The sequence below is a fragment of the Aethalodelphis obliquidens genome, unplaced genomic scaffold (assembly GCF_003676395.1).
Source record: "Aethalodelphis obliquidens isolate GAN/ISIS:26980383/991018 unplaced genomic scaffold, ASM367639v1 scaffold33, whole genome shotgun sequence".
Lineage (NCBI taxonomy): Eukaryota > Metazoa > Chordata > Mammalia > Artiodactyla > Delphinidae > Aethalodelphis > Aethalodelphis obliquidens.
In genome coordinates this window covers 9753825-9770951 of record NW_020837977.1, presented here as the reverse complement: position 1 = coordinate 9770951, position 17127 = coordinate 9753825, and the positions used below count along the sequence as shown (strand labels likewise).

The 17127-nt window shown below is 39.7% G+C and overlaps 1 protein-coding gene across 6 annotated transcripts in view; it reads left to right on the top strand.

Annotated features, from left to right (window-relative positions):
• The window catches only part of ADHFE1 (alcohol dehydrogenase iron containing 1), a 33626-nt gene extending 20505 nt beyond the window's left edge, over window positions 1-13121 (top strand). For 3 of the 6 annotated variants that reach the window (XM_027127991.1, XM_027127988.1, XM_027127992.1), the window contains 4 exons: window positions 1715-1793; window positions 1965-2061; window positions 5043-5200; window positions 12587-13120. In XM_027127991.1, the coding sequence (XP_026983792.1) occupies window positions 1715-1793; window positions 1965-2061; window positions 5043-5200; window positions 12587-12670 (418 nt within the window). In that variant the 3' untranslated portion in view covers window positions 12671-13120. The other 3 variants (XR_003437351.1, XM_027127989.1, XM_027127990.1) reach the window with 3 other exon arrangements.
• Window positions 13122-17127: the final 4006 nt, after the last annotated feature.

Sequence of the window (17127 nt, the reverse complement as noted above, 5' to 3'; positions counted from 1 at the left end):
AAAAAGAAGGGGATTAGAATATTTGTCAATAGCCAGAATTAGTCTTTTGATCAGAACTTTATTGGTATGTTGCCTTAAACTTGAAAACCAGTGAACACGGAGAATTAAGAATTGGCCTTTGCTAGGGGAGCGCAATGAAATGTTCACCCTCAAACTCTGCTGCTGAGAGGAGCATAGATGGGTACCACCTTTCTAAGAAGCAGCTGAACAAAATCTGCCCAGAGCTTGGAAAATGTTTATACCCTTTGCCCCACTGATGTTACTTGTAGAAATGTAGCCTAAAGAAATAATCATGGTATGGTCAAAGAATATCCTTATAAGGATATTCACCTAAAAGTTATTTATAACTGAAACTTTTAGGAACAACCTAAATTCCCAACAGTTTGGGAATGGTTAACTGAAGTTTAGTACTCAAAGAATAAAATAGCTATTAAAATAATATTTTAGAAGAATAGAAAATGATATGGGGAAATGTTTATAAAGAATATTAAGTAACAAAAGCAATGTCAAAAACAGTGCACAATACGATCATAAACATATGCATAAGAAGACTAGAAGGAAATATTCTATAAGGGCTATCTTGAGGAAATAGGATTATGGATCATTTTTCTTTTTTACAAAGAATATATATAACTGTTAAAAGAAATCAAACTAAAATATTGGCTATTGTTAAAAAGGTACTTTGAAAGTTACATGAACCCTTTCACATCACGGAAGCATGCTAAGCGATATTTTTCTGAATACTATGAAGCCCAAAAACAGTAAAGCACGTCCCTAAGTATCCAACAACTCAGAGAACCGATAGCTTCTGATCTGCCTCATGAGAGATGACAGGCATGGGGCACCTTTTTTTGGATAATCATACAATTCACCAAAATACTTCATCTGTCTATGAAATGTAAATCTTTTAGCAAATAAAAACAAAGTCATCCAATAACCCACATTTATAGACTTACAGACCATTTTACTATTGTAAAACATTTCATTTTCAATATATTAACTGTAAATATATTAACTTGTCACAACGTGTATCTTCTGGGTCATTCAGTAAATTATCATATTGTCCTATTTGTTCACTAACAATTCGAGAGGATAAAGAGTTTTCCCATTAAAACCAACCAAAAAATCCCCACAAATAAAAACGAAAATGCCTTTTCTGGATAGCCTTTCAGGCTGAAACAATCACGTATGATTCAACTCCCATTAGTACGTAGCATTTAAAAGAAGGTATCAATCATTGGCAAGACAGATCACTGGCGGAACAAGCTTGCATGTCTAGTGCAGTACATCTTGGCTCATAAAATTCCCACCCACATCTTCAGTTTGTGAAGGAACACACTGCCAAGGCAGTGCAAAGCAAGATAGAAAATGCATACCCTGAAGATTATGAAAGAAACTTCAAAGTGAATTCTTGATTTCTTCAAGATCACAAGCTTAACCAATGTGCTTGCCCAGCAACTTAAGCATCAATACTTTTTAACGGCATACAATTCTGTGAGCAACTGAATTTTAACATTTCAGAAGTTTTGTGAATGAAAGCACCAAATATCAACTGCATAATAATGTATCCCCATAGGAATCAAAGAAAACAGAATGTCTAACTTTGTGGGTTAATAATATTGTCAAGAGACTGTGAAGGGCTCTCCCGTAGAGTATTGTTAACTTGACTTTCTGATATCTGTATGTCAACATATGGACTTTCTTTCTTTTCTAGCCATGGAATGTCTTACCCAATTTCAGGCTTAGTGAAGACATATAAAGCAAAGGATTACAATGTGGATCACCCACTGGTGGTAAAATCATCATCACTTCTTTAATTTCATCTTAGACTCCTCTCAATTGCCATAAACGTATTTGTCAATTCTTGATTGCCTGGAGTACAAGGTAAAGTAATTTAATATCTAGAATACGCATGGTGAAGACTGGCTCTGCCACGTCGGTCACCATGTTTCCTCTCTCCCCAGCCTCATGGCCTTTCTGTGGTACTCACCTCCCCAGCAGTGTTCACTTTCACGGCACAGATGTCTCCCGAGCACCACCTGGAGATGGCAGAAATATTGGGTATGAACCGTTAATCATAACTCTGTGACCCACATATGTGGAGCATTTCCTAGGATGCTTCTGAAGATAAACCGTAAAGAATAATACCAAAAAATATTGCTTGGGATAATTTAATAATAAAATGTCAGTGATCTGCTCAAATTCCTATCTAGCACTAAAATTCTGTAATTTTGTGTTTCTAAGAGTCTATCAGCAATGAAATGGAACCAAGTACTGCTTACATTAAGTTTACAGTAATAATATTTCCACTGTTTTCGTCCCCCAGGAAAGTGAAACTGTTTATATACTATTCATGTTATATATGGTTTTTGTTTTGTTTCATAGGAACTAAAACTGAATCTAAATCAGGAAGTAACAGTAAGTTCCCAGTTATAGAGAACCTAAACAACTAGAAACTTTATAAAAAGTTCCCCAAAGAAGAATTTGTTTGCTTTTTTTTAGGATAGATAATGTCTACAATAATATACTCACAGTGCCTTTTAAATCTTACAAGAAATACAGTTACATTTAGGGTCGCTTTAGTGTTAAGTAAAATATTGGTATTTTTCTAATACAAGAATTCTTTTAAGGAAACTTAAGTATTCAATTAACTTTTAAAACATCTCTTCCCCTACTTGTTTTAGAAAGGGAAAAGCTAAAAAGAAAACTGCATTATGCTCCTCTAGCTCGAGCCGTTGGAGAGAGTAGTTCCAAGAAGGTAGGAATGACACAGATATCCTTCCGAATGTGTTGCTTCACCTCCACCTCCCACTGCTAGGTTTCCCGGCATGTACGGCCAGAAACATGGTGCCTACTTTTCCAAGGATCTTGTATCCCTTTTCCCTTTTGGACTGGGGATATTGTTCAGCTCTATGTTGGGACTCAGACCCTTTGTAAATACGTAAACAGGCAGGAGCCCAAATAGCAGGCTAGATGTATGGTAAACGGGAAAACTTTAGAGAGCCTAAACCTAACATTCCAGGCCACCAACAAAACTACTGAGAAAGCAAGGCCTCTATTAGACAAAACCCAGGCCAGAGGAACTACCGGTACTTTCCTCTTGCATAGGAATCTTTGGTTAATATTATTCCATATTTAGCCATTAAATATTTTTGTTGTTTTAATTTTTACTGAAGTATAGTTGATTTACAATGTTGTGTTAGTTTCAGGTGTACAGCAAAGTGAATCAGTTATACATATACATATATCCACTCTTTTTTAGATTCTTTTCTTATTTAGGTCATTACAGAGTATTGAGTAGAGCTCCCTGTGCTATATAGTAGGTCCTTATTAGTTATCCATTTTATATATAGTAGTGTGTATATGTCAGTCCCAATCTCCCAATTTATCCCTCCCCCCACTTCCCACTTGGTAACCATAAGTTTGTTTTCTACATCTGTAACTCTATTTCTGTTTTGTAGTTCATTTGTGCCCTTTTTTTATATTCCACATATAAATGATATCATATGATATTTGTCTTTCTCTATCTGACTTACTTCACTCAGTATGACAATCTCTAGGTCCATCCAAGTTGTTGCAAATGGCATTAAATATTTTGATTCCCTATGTAATCTTAGATTGTCTTAGCTTTATACCAATGTATTCTCTTTCCTACCTTCTCTTTTTTTCTAAAACACTTCATAGGAAAACCTGGAGCTTTGGATGGCAGCAATCCCGGGAACATAAGAACCTCATAAACCCCGTATCATGTGTCACCCTCCATTTAATCCATATTTGAGCTGCCGCTGTGTAATACAGACTGGCCTTGTCGGGCAAGTTTTACCTTCCATCCAGCTGCTCTCCCAACTAGCTCTGTATCTGGTTCTATTTATACCTTTTCCTGGATAACATAAACAGGTCTCTGTCAGAGAACAGAAAGGCTAAAACTGATTTAATAAGATACTTCAGTATGGAGTGAACCATACCTTCTAGTCTCTTTTTGACCTATACAGAGAAAGTGGACTTGGACTACAGCATGAGGCATTTTGGATAATAAATAAATAATGCTACCTTCTGATTGCGGCACGTCTCGGCGATGAATGTGTCCAACCAGAATAGATGGGGGCGTGGGGCGTGGGTGCTAAGGGTTTAGGATTGATTCCCTTCATCTGGGAACTTTCACTGCCACCCTACCTGAGGGCAGAACCCCCTGGCTCTTCCAGATTGACATCTCTATCCTTTTGTGTATTAATTAGTAATTATGTCCAAATTCTGCCCTTACGAATCTCCAATCCCTGGCAACCTTCTTCCTCATTCACCGATATCATTATTATCTACATGTTAAATACTGCTTTCTAAGAGTCTCCGTATTCTTAATTCTGCCTGACAGGTTGTATAATATATATTTAGAGGGACCTGCCCTTTGGCAACAGAGTCCAAAAAAGTTTTCTAGCTAGAGAGAGGAAATATACTCCTTCCCTGGCCACACCTAATCCATTTTTGTCATTTTCCTTCTTTTTGGCAGTTAATGTTGGAGTTTTTTGAACTTCTGTAGATCCTTGTCTCACAAGGTATTTGCAAAGGGTTTTTCTTCTCCTCCTAAGCTGTCGCCTTGAGAAAGGACATTGAATGTGTAGACCTCTAGATGTCAGCAAATTCCAAGCCTTGAAAGTTACATAAGCTGTGTTTTCTCCTACAGATGCTCATTCCTCCTCATCCAAACACCAGCGTTCTTTCTTGGTCTCCTTCCTCTGCCTCTTTTCTGGGCCGTTTCTCTTCTTCCCACCACACAGAGGGCGAGCAGCCCACTGGAAATGTGAGAGCCAAGTTAGCGCCCCCTCCTCCCCGCTCTCCGACTTCTCTATGGAGGCTCTGGGGGCTCCCAGGATGGCCTGTCTTCTGCGGGGCTGACAGCTGAGCCGGCCTCCCGGCTGGGGGCACAGTGGTGCCCTTGTCCTCAGTGTGAGGGGCCGGCAGCAGGTTATGTATTCAGCTATCCTGTGACTGAATCACACCCAGGGCCAGCTTCCTCCCCTCTACAGTCAGTGCTTTGTGTCTTCCAGGAGCCGACACCCGCACTGCCAGGATCCCAGATGCTGGGCCTGTTTTGGCAGACACGCTGCGGAAATTCTTATTCGATCTGGATGTGGATGATGGCCTAGCTGCCATTGGCTACTCCAAGGCCGACATCCCCGCATTAGTGAAAGGAACACTGCCCCAGGTAAGAGATGCAGCCCATCCTCACTGCCTTCTAAGAAGCACCAGGCTCCAGGGGAGACACGGTCCATTTGGGGCATCTTAGGGAAGAAGATGACAACCCAGGTCTCTCCCCACCAGGCAGCAGCTCACCCCTTCCCCAGGGGGAAGGGGCCAAGGCTCCCTCGCCTTTATATTCTTCCATTAAACTGTGGCTTACGTGAAGCTTTGACGATGTAATGAAAGGATCCTTTATAAAAATTTAAGGCAAAAACAACCAAGCTTATCTTGAGTATAGCAGAATTTCCCTCTTCTCCATTTCTGCTCTTTTAAGAGTCCCCTATAAAACTATGTGAAGCTATTCCAAAAGGGCCACTAATATTATTTTCCATTATAAAGAGTTACAAATTCTACTATTTTGTGAAGAATAGACATGGCTTTTAAATTAAGATGATTACAAAATCACTTTTTAAACATATTTGGGAGATTATATATTTTATACATATACATATGTATACTTATTTGTGACACTTTGAGTCTTATTTCATTTATTTATATGCTCCTAAAGAATTTAAACTAAAAAAAAAAGAATTTAAACTGAGCAGCTATCATTTATATGGTAGAATTATAATAGATGTAAAGTTTCCCCTCTCAAGGTTCTCATGAAAAGAGTTTATCCCCCATTGGACCTCTCTTCCATTTAGGATCAGATACCCTTGTGTTATAGCACCAGAGCCTAACAGGCCAAGACCCTGTTTGTTGTAATTCACCATAAAACAGAGAGCTCAGAGCCAGGAGATGACACCATGCTCACCAGGCCCAGAGCACTCACTAAGTCCTCCCGTCCAAAATGCGAAAGGCGCGCTTCCCTGGTGGCGCAGTGGTTGGGAGTCCGCCTGCCGATGCAGGGGACACGGGTTCGTGCCCTGGTCCGGGAGGATCCCGCGTGCCACATAGCGGCTGGGCCCGTGGGCCATGGCCGCTGGGCCTGCGCGTCCGGAGCCTGTGCTCCGCAGCAGGAGAGGCCACAACAGTGAGAGGCCCATGTACCGCAAAAAAAAAAAAAAAAAAAAATGCGAAAGGCAAGGGTCACTTAAACACCATGAGGATATTCGGAAAAGACAAAAATTCTAATTTGAAAAGATACGTGCAATGCTCATAGCAGCATTATTCACAATAGCCAAGACATGGAAGCAACCCAAGTGCCCATCAACAGATGATTGGCTTAAGAAGATGTGGTATATATACATAGAATATTACTCAGCCATAAAAAAGAATGAAATATTGTATTTGCAGCAATGTGGATGAACCTAGAGAATATCATACTAAGTGAAGTAAGACAAAGAAAGACAGATATATGATATCACTTATATGTGGAATCTAGAAAACATTACAAATGAGTCTATATACAAAACAGAAAGAGACTCAGACATAGAAAACAAACTTATGGTTACCAAAGGGGAAAGGGAAAGGGGGAGGGATAAATTAGGAGTTTGGGATTAAGAGATACTAACTACTCTATATAAAACAGATAAGCAACAGGGATTTACTGTATAGCACAGGAAACTATATTCAATATCTTGTAATAACCTATAATGGAAAATTATCTGAAAAAAGTACATATATATAACTGAATCACTGCTATACACCTGAAACTAACACAATATTGTAAATCAACTATACTTTTTAAAAATTTATTTATTTGGCTGTGTTGGGTCTTTGTTGCTGCGCGTGGGCTTTCTCTAGTTGCGGCAAGTGGGGGCTACTCTTCATTGCGGTGCGCGGGCTTCTCATTGTGGTGGCCTCTCTTGTTGCAGAGCACGGGCTCTAGAGCGCAGGCTCAGTAGTTGTGGTGCATGGGCTCAGTAGTTGTGGGGCACGGGCTTAGTTGCTCCACGGCACGTGGGATCTTCCCGGACCAGGACTCGAACCCGTGTGCCCTGCACTGGCAGGCAGATTCTTAACCACTACTCCACCAGGGAAGCCCTATACTTCTATTTAAAAAACAACAACAACAAACAAACGCTATGAGGATAAGGCAGTTCTCCCCAAAATTAAGGCATTCATGTATCTATCCCTGACGTTGGAACAGAGTTAACAGCTAGAATATCCACTCACACAGCATCCTGCTTACCACAAGTGGCAGTGCTTTTCCCTCAGCCCACTTCAGTTAAGCAAAGGCCTCAAACTGGCTTCTTCCCTACTTAGCAAGTACTTAGAATGTTGAAAACCTCACCACTCACATAAGATAATATTTGTATGGATTGGATTCACAGACTTATCTGTCCCTAGGAGCAAGGTAAATAATAGCAATGAACAAAGTAATTTAAGGCACTAGGGAATGGTGGGGACTTTGGTGAACTGGAAAGCACATGACCCATCTCATTGGGTGAGCAGCTTTTCAGCTACAATTTATTATCACCAAGCATAAATTCAGTTCCCAGTGTTGGTAGAACTTGGATTTTTAAGAAAAATCAGCAGTTGGGATGTTTGTGTTGAATTCCTTGATTTCCCAATGTACAAACAAAACATGGCCCATGGGCCACGAGTTTCCCTGATTTAGGGTCAGGCCCAGTGGGCTCAGTTGCATCCAAAAATATAAATGAATGAGAAAAAGAGGAGTCTCACAGTATAGCAGAGACCCCAGTTCTAACCCACAGTCCTAACCTGTAAGTCGAAGGGACTAAATAAAAACTATGGCCATCACAATCATTTTTTCAAAACCTATTAAAGTTCCATGAAGGTAGGAGCCTGTCTGTTTTGCTCATCTATCTTCTATAGCACCTAACCCGGGCTAGTGAACATTTAAAGGAGCACATTCCTGCAACCCTCTCCTCTTAAATCTTCTGTCCTTGTTTTTGAGCAATTTCCTTAGACTTAATAGGACTCAGCCAATGAAAAGGAGCCATGAAAGCCTGTCCAGAAATACCAGAGGCCGAGCGGCCACCACGATTTTGATGTAGCCTCTGGCTCTTAGAGCATGGTCCCAGCAAGTGTCCGCTCTTCAGGGGGTCCTCTGAAGGGTTCTGCTTGTGTATCCCAGGGAAATGTTCAGGCAGATGTGTTTATCAACCTCCAAGAATGGTATTCATGAGTTTCAGATCAAACTGGATGATATTCTTGGCCATTTAATTGCTGTGGCAATGCATCTTCCAGCCATCAGCACACACTGGCAGGTGTAGACGGTTTTAATTCTACTGTACCCAGGCTTCCACTTTCAAAAGCTGCTCCAAACAGCAACAGATCCAGACTAACACTTGAGACCATCCTCTAAAATAGCAAGTTAATTAGGTATCATTCTGAATGCCTCAGTGCACATATCATACTGGGAAATCACAGATAGCAGAACCTTAATTAGACAAAACTAATTTCTTAGTTTCACAAAGGATGCAAGGTAAATTGAATCTTTCTAATACAAGTCATGTCTATAAAGTAGGAAACCAGGATTTCCTCAAGCTATGTTCATAAAGCAGCCCCAAGGTGGATGCTGCCTTTTTTTCCTTTGATCACGTTTTCACGATTAGGAGAAACACAGTTAATTTTAATTCACTGGCACTAGTTCAGTTTTGAAGTCAATATGACAGATTTATATGCATATATGGGGAAGGGGGGAATATTCGTAGGACTTTAGAAGGCATATTGGAAATAAGCTTGTCTGTTTTGCAGTTGAACTACTGTTGGGTTTTTGTTTCATTTTTTTTTTAGTGAACATTTTACAGGAATGCTATGGCAACTTCAGAATTTCACACATGCAGCAGACAAATCTTCACTTATTAGTATTACAGAATTTAAGGCAGTGAGAGGGATAGACTCTTCCTGCAAAGAACATCACCAGAAAGGATATTTCATGCAGTCAACATCTGATAAAGCTTCTTTTATGTTCAGCAAAGGGGGATCGGTTTTCTCTGGAACAACCAGGCCAGTATTCTTAACCAAACACCACAGCCCATACTGGTGGCAGCAAATAGCAGCCCTGTGTACAGAGGTTTCCAACTGCCATAGCCGGGCTGCTCGGGGAGCAGGCACGAATAAATTAATCTTCCAAGCTGGATTTCTGAAACCTCTGGAAAGAAACATTTACATTTCCCATCAAAACATTTCATTACTGAGGAGAGCTGTCTACCGAAATGAGCACTTCCACTCCCTGGCAGACAGGCCTGCTAAAATGTTATTTTATGAATGTGCTAAAAGTAGTAGTCTGAATTTATTTCACTGCCCATGTTAATCAGTTGTCCTTCGGTCTTATGTGTCTATAAATAATAGCAGTGCGGAACACATCTGAATCCTGAGAGGCTGGCTTTTGTATGGCACAAGTGATACGTGCAAGGATATATCACAAACTTTACGTCCTTGCCCCTGCTGAACCAATCGTTGGGGGGTTAGAAAGGTGAAAGAGAAACTCACCTCAGCTTGGCCTGAGCTGAGAGTCCTGAACTACTTCATGCAAGATGAACGGGGTTGTTTTAAGGGCGCTTGAGCTCATCAGATAAGACGCTCTGACATTATCAACAGAATAATGTGGCAACTTGGGCCATAGCAAATACCGAACTTCCGTTCTGCACCCTGCCACAAACGTGCGCATAAGTCACCGTGAACAAGTCTCTGCCTTGCTATGGATTTTCAGAATGCTTTAGGGTCTGTGCTGGGATATGAAGCTTTACCTTGGCTTCACCCATCCTCTTCAGCATTGCCCCCCATCCTTCTCCCATCTGTCCATCCATTCTTTTTTTTTAAATTGTGGTAAAACATACCTGACATAAAATTTACTATTTTAATCATTTTTAAGTGTACAACTCAGTGCCATTAAGTACATTTTACAGGGTTGTGCAACCCTAATCACTATTCATTTTCAGAACTTTTAAATCATCCCCGAAAGAAGCCCTGCTCTATTGCTAAATGGTAAACAGCAACTCCCCACTGTCCTCTTCCCCCAGCCTCTGGTAACCTCTGTTCTACTTTCTATCACTGTGACTTTGCCTGTTCTAGGTACTTCATGTAAGTGGAATCATACAATATTTGTCCTTTTGTGTCTTCACTTAGCATAATGTCCTAAATGTGTCAGAATTTCATTCCTTATTATGGCTGAATAACATTGCATTGTATGGAAAGGCCACATTTTGTTCATCCATTCATCTGCAGATGGACACTTGGGTTGGTTCCACCCTTTGGCTATTGTGAATAGTGCTGCTGTGAACATCAGTGAACAAGTATCTGTTTTAGTCCTTGCTTTCATTTCATTGGGGTATATACCTAAGGAATAGAATTGTTGGATCACAGGATAGTTCTGTGTTTAACTTTTTGACAAACTATCAAACTATTCTCCATAGTGGCTGCATCATTTTACATTCCCACCAACAATGCACGAGGGTTCCAATTCCTCCACATCTTCACCAACACTTGTTATTTTCCATTTTTTGGACAGCCATTCTAATAGGTATGCAGTGGTAACTTGTGGTTTTAACTTGCACTTTCCTAATGACTCATGACATTGAGCATCTTTTCACATGCTTATTAGCTATTTATATATCTTTTTTGAAGAAACATTTATTCACGTCCTTTGCCTATTTTTGAGTTGAGTTGCTTGGGGTTTTTTGTTATTTAGTTGTAGCAATTATATGTATATTTTGGATATTAATCCCTTATCAGATATATGATTTGCAAATATTTCCTCCCATTCTGAGTTGTCTTTTCACTCTCTTAGTAGTGAAAAGACAACTTTTCACTACTATTCCTTGATGCATAAAAGTTTTTAATTTTGAGGTAGTCCAGTTTATCTATTTTTTCTTTTGTTGCCTGTGTTATGGTGTCATATCCAAGAAATCATTGCCAAACCCAAAGTCATGAATATTTCCCCATTTTCTTCTAAGAGTTTTAAGGTTTTAGCTCTTACATTTAGGTGCGTTTAAAGTTAATTTTTGTATACATCCTTCCTTCTTTTTATTCTTCCTTTTACCTGACAAATACTTACTGATGTCTTACTATATACCATGAATTGTATGTGATACAGTTTAGAAAATAAAGTCCCTTCCCTCCCTTGTGGAGCTTACGTTCTAGTGAGGAAGACAGACAATGGTCATCTAATCAAATCTACAAATAAGATACAAATGAAATCATTTCAGATAATGATTAGTGGTCTGAAGGAAACCTGGGTAATGGGATAGTGATTTCACATGGGACGGTGTGGCGGGAACTCCAGCGAGTGTGGTCAGAGAAGGCCTCTGATTGGAGGTGGAGTCAGCCAGGTGAAGATCTGGGAGAAGCATTCCAAGCAGAGCGGAAAGGCCCTGAGATAGGGTGAAGATTAACATTTTCATGGGACTGAAGGGGGACCAGGGGTCTAAGTGAGATGAGCGGGTGGGAGAAGAGTCAGAGCTGGGGTTAGAAGACATGGTTTTGTTCTAATTGCAGTGGGACGTCATCAGAGGGTGTTAAGCAAGGGAATGGTGTGATCAAACTTGCAATGCGGAAAAATCACTCTGGCTGCTATGGGGAGAACGATGGGGGAGTCGGAGTCCTAGCTCGTATGTGTGAACCTTGAGATGCCAATATCCCCCCTCCCATCATCTTTATTAACCCAACCAGTAACTACTGAGCACCTGTTTGCCACGTGGGGCGCTGGGCACAGCCCTGCCCCGTAGAGCTTCGCTCTCCTACCAAGTGTTGTCCCACACAGGTGCTCATCACAGATAACAGACCCAGAGACCCACAAACATGCAACCAAAACACTGGCACGTTTCTTAATTTCATTTAGGCCTGGAAATTTGGGGATTAAGGAGCCACTGACGGGAGTGTCAATAGCAGTAGGAGGTGCTGGTGTCTTTGCTGACTTGACTCAATAATCGCTGGAGAAAGTAAGGAAATCACTGAATTCATTTGGGAAGGTAGAGATAAAACCTTAATTTTTTTTTTTTTAAAAAGTCACTTGCTGCCCATAGCCTGAAAGTTAATGTCCTAGTGAAGTCCTTTGTAATATACATGAAGTCCAAGTTGCAAAATATACGGTCTTTGAAGCCAAGAATGACCCCGTTCTGTCTTCCCTGGCTACACACGTGCCTGGGACAGTGCCCTCCACACAGGGAGAGCCTGGCAGGGGCACCAGACTGGCGTGGTTTGGTCATTGTAGGAGGTGTTTTTCCTAAGGTTGGTTTGGTTCTGTACATTTGAGCAGAAAGCTATTCTCAGGACCTCAGGCAAGAGTAATGGCTTTGAAAACTTTGCAGGAAAGAGGCATCACTCGATAAACTTCTGAGCTGGGAATCAGCTAGTAAGAAGCAAACAAGAAATATGATTTTTAAAGCTATGACTATTGTCAAGTCACTGTTTCTCATGACTGAGTTAATTTACATACCTCGAAGCTTTTACAAACTGTCTTTGCAAAGCCCTGAGTAACTCTTTTTGTTTACTGTTTCAGGAAAGGGTCACCAAGCTTGCACCACGCCCTCAGTCAGAAGAGGATCTGTCTGCTCTGTTTGAAGCGTCAATGAAACTGTATTAATTTTCATTTTCACTGAAAGAATTACCATTGGCCATCGTAATTCTGAAAACAGAAGTTGATCTAGCAAGAGCTTTGTCTTTTCACCTCCACAGATAACATCCCTGTTACCAGCTTGAATGTGATATAATTTTATCCTGTAGAAGATTCCCTGATGCTCCAAGTCCAGCTACTTCCATAGAACACACTGGACAAATGCCCACCGTGCTGGACCCTCAGCCAGACTTTAGAGGTCCATGTTCCTGCCCCAAACCCTGCAGACTACCCCTGCTCCATGTATCAAAAGGGCAAACACTCAGTATCTACCAAAAATATTAATGTGTGTTATCCTATGCCCAGTAATCAACCCCACATCTAGAAATTTATCCTATAAAATACTACCACAAGTGTGTAAAGAAATATGGCAAGGATGTTTCTGGCAGCGCATTTTCTAACAATAAAAAATTTGAAAGAACTTAAGTATTCATTAATATATGGATAAATAAATCATAGTATATTAAATAATGGAATGCTTTTGTGCTACTAATGAGAATAACTCTACTAGAAATACATCCATGATAAACTGCTAAGTGAAAAAGAGTAAGTTGCAGGACAGTTATATATTAATATGGTCTGATTTTTACTTTTTAAATTATATATAAATATATGTCTATATATACATATATCTAGAAAGAACGTTACACATCAAACTTAAAAGGGATCACTGAAGAAATGGAATTTGGAGGATAGAAAATTAAGAGAAAATGTTTACTCTATATTTTATACTTTCACTTTTTATTTTACAAACATCTGTATTGTTTGCATTTGTTAAAATAAGCACATATTTTCTAATTCTAAAAGAGGAAGAGAAAAGAAAGAAAAATATCACTTTGCTGTTTTAGGTCAGACTCATAAAACTACTAGTAACTAATATTTAAAAGGTAAAAACAAATCCAAAGGGGTAAGATATTAGAGATGGATCCTCTGGTGGAGCAATTGTTCTTTTGAGAAAAACACAAACAACCTACATGGTAATTCCCTCTTTGGAAAATGGTTCTGGTGCTCAGAATAAATTAATTCAAAAGCAAGCTGTTTTGCGGTTTACAGACTTCAGGATGCAAGTCGAATCCTGGTAGCTGGGTCATCTGCCTCCTGTTATTCCCAGCCTGCTGAAACGTCTATGGCTCGTTTTTCCTCCCAGTGGTGAGTGCACTGCTTTGGCAGTCTAGATCTCAGTGTACTTGCAGATTTATCCATATTTTAAACTGCATTAAAGTTTTCATCAGAAAGTATATCAAGTAGAGTATATAATTACATATATAATTATATGTAATTACTAGGCATAAGATGTATGCATATATAGTACATAATTACATATTATAGTATATAATTATATAAAGTATATAATTACATCAGGATTTTAAAAAACATGAGAAGGGCATTACTGTGCCATTCAACCTGCCTGGCCCTACTTTATCTCTGTGAACATCTTTGTTTACTTGGGATTTTAAAAATAACATTTAAATATTGTTTATTGGGAGTCTTTCTAATTACACACATAAGATATGTTCAGTACCAAAAACCGGTAGTACAAAGAGACACACAGAAGAAAATATTTGTTCACATTGCACCATCCAGAAGAGAGCCACTGTTAAAAAGTAACAAAACTTAAAAATATATGTTCTCCCCATAATTTTATACACATATATAGATACATTATAGATAACTATGTGTGTGTGTGTGTGTATATATATATATATATATATATATATATATATATTTTTTTTTTTTACTTAGGAACAGTATCATTAAGGTATAGTTTTAGTTCCCACAGAGCATTCAAATGCTTTATGCCAAGTGCCCAAAAGGCAAGCACAAGAGAGTCCCGACAGAATTTCATCTCTACCATCAGACTATATCTAGCTAAAATTCCCTCCAGCTTTTCAGGAGAATTATGGATTCTGAGAGCAGAAGCTTTGTGAATAAGGCAGAGAACAGTGAAACTGCCAATCTGAGATCCTTCAGGAAACTTTAGTAAAAGTTGTTGATCAATGTCTCAAAATACATTTGGCGTAGCAAAAATACATGTGTGCCCCAGCCCCTCAAAGAAAGTCCAGGTAAATTCGAGACCTCTTGTAATATATTTTGCAAGGTGATGTGGCATCATTAGAACAGCATAAGACTAGGGAGTCCAGGGGTCCAGGGCCCTGGATTCCACTCCAGCCCCTTGGTCTGTCTGAGTCTTACTTTATTCAACCAATTCCTCTCCAAGCCTGAAAATACCATAACTAGATTTTATGTACTACCTTGTCCTTACTGTGAGATTTTGAGTTTGGGAAATTTAATGTAAAATCAATTTAGATAGGAAAATGCATTCTTTATCTCTCTGAAATATTTGATGCCATTTCCACCAGTAACCAGATGTCTCACTGTGACTCACCAGGAGGAGTGTTTGGCATTCATACTGATGATGACTTTGTAAAGGAAGGATTTAAAGGTCAAGCATGAAGAAACAGATTTAGGAAGTCTTCGTGTTTTTTATCCTAATACCCATCATTTTGGCCCTTACAATTTGAGAATATACAAAAGATGTGTTTCTTGACTTTACCAGCTATTAAAAGAGCGTGAGAGATTATGTCCATTTCTGTAGCAAAAATATATAATTGTTTTCTGAGAAAACAAGTACATTTTTCTAAGTCAAATCCTATTTATCTACTGATTTCCTTAAAAGCTCAAACAGTCCTTAGGGGTCACAGCTTCATTTATATGGATTAATGTACTTGCTAAGGAAAGGAAAATTAAAGGAATAGTATTCAAAAGTTTATTTAATATTACTTTCATAAAATTATCATATATGGTGGCATTTTCACTTAAAATACATCATCCCTAATTTATTTCTTGATACAAAATTACTAATTTGTTTCAAGCAGGTCATGTTTCTCTGATTTTTGCCAAGTGCCATAATAAATAGCTGGCGTGTTGCACTCCTGTCCCTCCCCTGTGCACAGGGAGGGTTGTGCTGGGTTTGGCATTGTTAGTGTAGCTGTGGACACAGCTGTAGGGTATTTTCCAGTGGTCAGTGAGGTAAGTCTGCTCTTGTAAAACAGAGACAAAGTACAGTATCAAAATAGAGAGAGAGCAAAAATTGCTTTTCTGGCCTTTTAACCCTGAGAAAGATTAATGGTTGTTTGCATTAGAAACTACCCTAATCAGGGACTGTTGCCTCCGGGGAGTGGGTATGAGAAAGGGGGCTATTCACCTCCGGGTCAACATTGCACAGGTTGCTGGGTCTCTGATGAGCAGCAACCCCGAGCTGAGACAGCTGCCCGGGCTCTTCCATTAAATGCCTTGCCCTCTGGGAGCTGTTGAGGAGGCCAGGCCACATCCCGCCATCACCATCACAATGGCCTGCGCGAGGCAGTCTCCAGGGACAAGTCGCACTTTGAATGCGCAGAAATTGGCTCTTGAAGTCCTAGGTTGAATTACTGGCAGCTGGGGGTGGGAGGGTCTAGTTTCTCATGCTATTATGCTTTCCAACCACCCCAACTCTCACAATAAATGCATACCCTTCACAAATTGCAATAACTGTTTGCAGTTTTGGCCCATGTGAAATCCCTCATGAAATTATGTGCAGGACAGCTAACTTTGTGTGTGTGTGTGTGTGTGTGTGTGTGTGTGTGTGAGTGTGTTTCCCAGCTCCCCACTCCTTTTCTTTTTTGAATTTTATTTTATTTTTTTATACCGCAGGTTCTTATTAGTCATCCATTTTATACACATCAGTGTATACATGTCAATCCCAATCTCCCAGTTCATCCCACCACCACCACCACCCCGGTTTCCCCCCTTGGTGCCCGTACGTTTGTTCTCTACATCTAGGACAGCTAACTTTAAAGTAACTCCATTTCATTCTTTCTGGCTTTAAAACTGGCTTTTTTATTTGAGTGCTTTTAATTGGTTTTCTAACTGATTAAAATAATCATGAGCAAAAAGGAAAAAAAAAACTACCATCATGCCATTACCCAAACACAGCTGTTATCATCTGCTATATTTCTAACTTTTTCATTTGGGTGGTGTACTCTCTAGGTCTTTTCCCCTAAGGAATGCCATTTTAAGTATCTTCTACGTTGCCACATAATCTTCATAACCATTACTTTAAAAGGCAGACAACAGTTTATTGAATAGGAATTTAATAATTTATCTATTCTTATTATAGGGCACCAAAATTGCTTTCAAATTTTTACTCCTACCAATGCCACAGCAATGAATAAATGAAAAGTTGTATGTGGCTTTTCTCATATTCTAAATTAACTTCTTAGGTTAATTAATCCCCGAATGGAATTTTTAAAGTATGGACATTTTTAGGGCTTCCCTGGTGGCGCAGTTGTTGAGAGTCCGCCTGCCGATGCAGGGGACACGGGTTCGTGCCCCGGTCTGGGAAGATCCCACATGCCGCGGAGTGGCTGGGCCCGTGAGCCATGGCC